The sequence below is a fragment of the Mesoplodon bidens genome (genome assembly GCF_964165515.1).
Source record: "Mesoplodon bidens genome assembly, chromosome: 13".
In the NCBI taxonomy this organism is placed as follows: Eukaryota; Metazoa; Chordata; class Mammalia; order Artiodactyla; family Ziphiidae; genus Mesoplodon; species Mesoplodon bidens.
In genome coordinates, this window is record NC_138169.1 from 730686 (window position 1) to 737447 (window position 6762).

Consider the following 6762-nt stretch of genomic DNA (forward strand, 5'->3'; position numbering starts at 1 on the left):
AGATCCCACATGCCGCAGAGCGGCTGGGCCTGTGAGCCATGGTCACTGAGCCTGCACGTCCGGAGCCTGGGCTCCGCAACGCTAGAGGCCACAACAGTGAGAGGCCCGCGTACCACAAAAAATAAAATAAAAAATAAGAATAAAAATTAAAAAGACACATCTAAAAGATAAAGATATAAAAAAGTCAAAAGCTAAAGAAAAATATATGACAAGCAATTAACCAAAAGGAGGCTCCTACAGCTATAAGAATATAAAACAGACTTTAGGACAAAAAAAGGATTCCTGGACATAAGGTGACTCCACAATCATCAAAGCCTCAAGTCACAAGGAGAATGTAGTTTTCAGCTTGTCTGGAAGGGGTGAGCAGCCTGCTCCAAGTCAGCCAAGCGGGTGACAGGCCGCCACGTTACCTGACCGCCCCCCCAGCCCCTACAGCTGAGTGCTGAGCCAGCTCCAGAGGCCTGACGGCGGCTGGCCACTCCCAGCCCACTGCTGGCAGCACACAGGGGCTCCCTCTGCCCGCAGCCTCCTCCTGCCTTGCCTTCGCATGGCTAATTCCACAGGTCCTTTGAGAGCAGCTGCCAAGGTCACTCCCTGGGCTTCCCTCTGCCCCCGCGCGAACCCCGCAGCCACCTGGCCTGCCCGCCGTCCCCTCTCAACCCCCAGGGCTGCCTTCGACCCGTGCCATCTTCGGTGCCTAACCGGTACCTGGATATGAACAAGGGTGCGTGAGGGTTGTTAGTTCTGAAACAGTAATTCATGAACACTGCCATATTTTAACAGGAAATTATTGGGGCTTCCTTGGTGGTGCCGTGGTTAAGAATCTGCCTGCCAGTGCAGGGGACACGGGTTCAATCCCTGGTCTGCGAGTATCCCACATGCCGCGGAGCAACTAAGCCCGTGCGCCAAACTACTGAGCCCGCGAGCCACAACTACTGAAGCCCGCGTGCCTAGAGCCCGTGCTCCGCAACAAGAGAAGCCACCGCAGTGAGAAGCCCGAAGCCCGCGCACCTCGACGAAGAGTAGCCCCCGCTCGCCACAACTAGAGAAACCCTGCGCGCAGCAACGAAGACCCAACGCAGCCAAAAATAAATAAATAAAATAAATAAAAATTTATATATTAAAAAAAACAGGGAATTATCATTTTAACCTTTAATTCTCCAAGAGGGTCAGTCTGGGCACAGCTGAAGACATCTAGCCTGGTATGCACGGGAGCACTGGCCAACCTTCCTCAGAAAGGCCCCGTCAGGCAGAATTCCCTGCTCTCCCACACCCCCTCGCATCAGTCTTGAAGCCCCAACTCACTGCACTGCCAACTATGCTATTAGCATGTCATGGTGGTGACCGTGGTGACGGTGTTTGGCGGTGGTCCATGGGAGGAGAGGCTCTGCCCAAGGCCGGAGAAAAAGGGAAACAAGGTTCCCTGGTTTAAGATAAGTCCACTAGGGCTTCCCTGGTGGCGCAGTGGTTGAGAATCCGCCTGCCAATGCAGGGGACATGGGTTCGTGCCCCGGTCTGGGGAGATCCCACACGCCATGGAGCAACTGGGCCCGTGAGCCACAATTACTGAGCCTGCACGTCTGGAGCCTGTGCTCCGCAGCAACAGAGGCCGCGATAGGGAGAGGCCCGCGCACCGTGATGAAGAGTGGCCCCCGCTCGCCACAACTAGAGAAAGCCCTCGCACAGAAACGAAGGCCCAACACAGCCATTAATTAATTAATTAATTAAAAATAAATAAATAAGTCAGCTCCTACAGGAGAGGAGGACACGGAAAATCTTTCCAAGCCCCTAGGAATGGAGACTCCCTGAAGGGAAGCTGTAATGACACATTTAAGGGAGGAAGTGTCAACAGCAGCAAGTAGCCAAACTGAAAAAACAAAACCTGCCTGTAAATCCTCCGAGGAAAGAAACAGAGACTTAGGGGCTCACAGGCCTCAGTGCAACGTCATCACCGAGGACCACCTCCCTCTGCTCTGAATTTACACTCGTCTACAGCCTTCTAATTACTAGGTATCACCCTGGATACCCAGGAGGGGACACCCAGAATATGGGTCGAGGATGTCACCGGCCACGGGAAAGGGACCCCTGTGTTGCACAGTTTTAAAATGTCTTGCATGTGATATCCTTTCCGCTTTCAGCGCATCCCTGAGTGGGGTCATCCACATTCTATCATTCCCCAGGGACTGGGCCACACACACCCACTGCGTCCAGGGCACGGCAAGGGACTTAACTGCTCCTGAGTCCAAGGAGCAGCTGATGAGCGACCCATTGTGGGTAAAACAATAACTACCATTAGGGCCCAGGAGTCTAGCATCTGTCTCTTGAGAAATTCTCAGGCTACCCCCTGAGGCAGTCGAGTACACTGGCCAGGGAAATGGGTGCAGGGCCACCCACGCAGGTTCAAATCCTGGCTCTACACAAACCAGCAGTGTAACCTGGTCCTAAGAAGAGGTACTGATGAACACCTACACCAGATGCAGCACAGAACCCCATGCACCGTGAGCACTGAGCATTCACACTGGGCTGGAATGGTAAGAAATATAGGACTACTTACACAAAATAAACCACTCTAAAAAGTGACAGTGGACTAGGTGCAAAGCATAAGCTGGTTGTCAGAAAAGAGGACTCACCTTTCAGACACCCCCAATTCTGTCTAGTCTCTCCGTTTCCACTGCTCCAGGCAACACCTCCTCCGCCTCTCGTCTGCACCCCTGCAGTCGCCCATTCTCCACTGAGCAGCCAGAGGGTCTCTGAAAAGCCCAACCCCCTTTCCTAACACAACAGCTTCCCGGCCTGATGGGGCCTCTGGCCCCTCCATGTCCGTCTGCTCCCCTCCCCTCCCCGCCAACCCGGGCCACACAGGCCTTCCTTCCCTGCTGCAAAGGCACGGACCCTCCCCCACCTCGGGGCCTTGGCGATGGCTGCTCCCAGCCTGCATGTTCACGCACCTGCTCTTCCCAAGGCTGGCTACTCTGGCCACTGAGACCTGCAAACGTCACCTCCTCCGTGGGACCTTCCCCCACACCCCGTGTTTCACATCAACCAAGTGAAGTCCATGTACAACAGGACAACGACGTTTCCTGTCCACTTGTAAGTAGTTCCTCCATCATTTCCGTGGCAACCGCCTTCCCCCACCAGAGTGCAAACTCCCGAAGCATGGATCCTGTCAGTCTCGTTCACCACCACATGCCTGGACCTGGAGGGGGCCTGGCACAGAGTGGTGCTCAGTAAGTACCTGGGGACTGGAAACACGATGAACACTTCAAAGACCAAAGCCTGGGATGGGTATCCATCAGTTCACTCTTCCACCCGAGACGGTACATGCTGTCCTGTTGAGAACTCAGAGCAGGGAGGGCTTCCCTGGTGGCGCAGTGGTTGAGAATCCGCCTGCCAATGCAGGGGACAGGGGTTCCAGCCCTGGGCCGGGAAGATCCCACGTGCTGCGGAGCAACTAAGCCCGTGTGCCACAAGTACTGAGCCTGAGCTCTAGAGCCCGCGAGCCGCAACTACTGAGCCCGCGTGCCACAACTACTGAAGCCCGCGCGCCTAGAGCCTGTGCACCACAACGAAGAGTAGCCCCCCTCACCACAACTAGAGAAAGCCCATGTGCAGCAACAAAGACCCAACACAGCCAAAAATAAATTATAAATAAATAAATAAATAAAAGAACGCAGAGCAGGGAGCGTGAGCCCCTGGGTTTGAATTCTGTCTCCTGCTGAGTGATCCTGGCAGACCACCTGCCTCTCTTTGTCACCTTTCCTTGTCTTTAAATGGGGCTAAGAGTCCTACCTTCCTATGAGGCTGCTGTGAGGATCAGTTTGTATCTGTAAAGTGCTGAGACCCATGGCTAGGAAGAGTAGACACTATAGAAATGTTAACTAGTATTACTGAAGTTGTAAAGTTTTCTTTATACAAGTCCTCTGCATTGCTCAGGTTTTCAGTTCTTTCACCTGTTTTACTGCCATTGTAAATAGGCTAATTAACCTCATTATAACTTCTAAACAGATACAATTGATAAACAGGAAACGCACTGACTTTTAGACTGATTTTGTACCAAGGAACCTTCCTGGATTCTCCTCAAGCTACCACTCTCCCCGCAACCACAGGGCACACTGACGCAGCCCACGTGGCTGGCTTCCTGCCTCACTCTCCCACTTCTGCAACCGGCCGCTGCTCCCTCTACCCCACTCCTTCGCCTCCTGCCCAGCAAACACCCACACTCATACTCTGCTCTGGAAACATCACAGCGAAACCCACCACTACCATCACCACCAAGTCCGACTTGAACTTCTGTGACGTAACACTACTTGACCTCCCTGGGGCATCTCACATGGCAACCATTTTTGAGGTTTCTTTTTCTTTGACTCTGAAACACAAGTCTCTCCATTTCTCTCATTCCTATGGGGCTGCTCAACCTTCAGCCCCTCCTCCACCATCTTCCCTTGTCCATCCCCGAGCACTGCCCTCAGTGCTCTTCCCAGGGCACATGTGCTCCTTGAGCTAATCTGGCTATACCTACTCAGTGATACCTGTCCAGACCTTTCTCTCGAGACAGATGCCTACCCACCTGCCCACCAGCACCCGCAGGGTCCCACCATATCTAAAGGAAATGTCCACCCAGCCCTCCGTAACAACTCTGACGGTCTTCCCTGACTCAGAGAATGGTACCACTTCCAACCCAGGCCCACAGAGCAGACCTCCAGCAGTTATGCCTGGCTCTTCTAGCTTGCTCACCACCAGCACCCAACTAGTTACCAAGTCCAGTTGCTTCTGAGCCTACCATCTTTCTCCCCAGAGGATAAAATCCAAGTTTTTTTTTTTTTTGGCCGCGCCGTGCAGCTTGTGGGATTTTAGTTCCCCGACCAGGGATTGAACCCGGGGCCATGGCAGTGAAAGCACCAAGTCCTAACCACTGGACCACCAGGGAAGTCCCCAAATCCAAGTTTTTAATGTGATCCTCAAAGCCCTCTACGATCCAATCTCTGCCTATGGCTCTGGCCTCATTTCTTAATACACACTGCACCACCACCGTCACCTACAAAACCATAAACTCTACATTTCAGCAACTGTAAGGTGTTCCAAGGTCACCAACATACTACATCACTTCAAGCCTCTCAAATTTGCACGTTGCTTCCTTTTCCTCGGCTGACCTTCAGTCCCTTGTTCACCTCATTCACCTTTCAAATCTCAGTTTAAGACTCCCTTATTAATCCCTGAAGCATTTCTTGGGGTGTCCTTACTTCCAAAACTGGCCCTGCGCTGTGTGTCTCCACGGCCGGCTCTCGGAGGACCCCTAACGTGCCATTGTGCTCATACACTTTCTTGCCCACAATTCCCACCAGACCGTGGCTCTTCCAAAGCAGGAACGACCTATCTTCGCACCTTTCGCACCTGCCCCAGGGTCCAGCAAACAAAAGACAATAAACAAAACTGTTGAATAACTGAAGGGACAAATGCATAACTTCCCAAATGAGGCCCCCAAATCTTAAGACACGGAAAGAAAAAAACTAAGAAAATATGTGTCGAAGAAATTGGAAAATGGATGATGACCCCTCGTTTAACTCAAGGCTCAAGGTACAGAATTGGCAGAAAAGAGACTGAAAGAAGGAGTAAAGTAAGTCTGACGACGAGAAGCACTTCTGGACGACCCAACGTCATCTTAAAAGAGGCGCAGTGGCTTGGAAGCCCCACGCAAGCTCCGACCCTGGAAAAGATGGATGAGCACACGTGGTGTTCAGGGCGCTTTTCAGAAACGAGAGAAAAAACCCCGACTCACCCAGACGGCAGCCGTCCGGACCCTGGCGGCCATCCTCACGGCCAGTTTTGTGCGCCCTGTGGGGGGTGGCAGGATCCGAAGGCTGCGAGAGAAGAGAACCGTGAGGGAACCGGTCTCCCCGCCACTCCCACGCCCACGCGGGACCCTCCTGCCCCCCCGAGGACCCGCCCCTCCCTTCCCACGGCCGGGCCTCCTTCCCTCACGCAGCGGCGGGGTTCCCCAGCTCCGCCCCCACCTACACACACGCGATCGGCTCAGGGCAGGCGCGGGGGAGGCCAGACTAGTCTGCACGGTGTCGCCGCCCTGACACAGGAGGGACTCGGCGCGCGCGGCCCCCCCAAGCCCTGAACCGGCAGCGGGAAATGCGGGGGAGAACGGCTCCGCAGCCGACCTCCCGGATCTGCAGCCAGAGCCGTCGGTCCTCGCTCTCGACTGTGCGGCGCCCGCTCCGGGTGCTTCGGCGACGGCCCTCGGGCAGACGAAGTCGGCACGCTCCAGCTCAGGTCGCCACGACGGGCAGGGGACGCAAAACACCAACCAGGGTTCTCCCGGCGGGAGCCGAGCCGACGGCTGCCGCTACGGACGCACAGGAAATGCGTCAGGATGACCCGAGGGCAGGACGAACTACAACTCCCGGAAGCCTCTGCGGGCGTTCCTCCTGCGCGGGGCGGCTCCAGCCGAGGGCCGCCGGGAGGGGGCGCTGCGGCCGCGAAGCGCAGGCCCTTCCCGCCCCACCCCTGGGCGTGGGCGCGCAGACTTTCAGTGATACAGAGGATTAAAATAATTGACAGCAATAGCGCAAAGGCGGGAGGCGTATAAGTTCAGTTAAAAGTGTTCTAAGGTTCCTGCTTTTCCAAATGGTAAAACTCCTAATTTATACTTTAATAACGCAAAGATTCGTTCCGTTGTATAAGTGACATTTATTTTCCAGGAAAATTAGGAGTGGTATTGTCTTCCCTTGGGGATGGGGGTGGGGGAATCCTTTA

The 6762-nt window shown here is 54.3% G+C and overlaps 1 protein-coding gene across 4 annotated transcripts in view; it reads right to left on the reverse strand.

Moving 5' to 3' along the window:
- Positions 1-6380, reverse strand: part of LOC308626797 (zinc finger protein 268-like) — a 49186-nt gene extending 42806 nt beyond the window's left edge. For 2 of the 4 annotated variants that reach the window (XM_081252256.1, XM_081252255.1), the window contains exons 1-2: positions 6168-6371; positions 5777-5858 (exon numbers count right to left, since the gene is read on the reverse strand). In XM_081252256.1, coding sequence (XP_081108382.1) covers positions 5777-5809 — 33 coding nt within the window. In that variant the 5' untranslated portion in view covers positions 5810-5858; positions 6168-6371. Of the gene's footprint in view, positions 1-5776; positions 5859-6167 lie in introns of all 4 variants that reach the window. The other 2 variants (XM_081252257.1, XM_081252258.1) reach the window with 2 other exon arrangements.
- Positions 6381-6762: the final 382 nt, after the last annotated feature.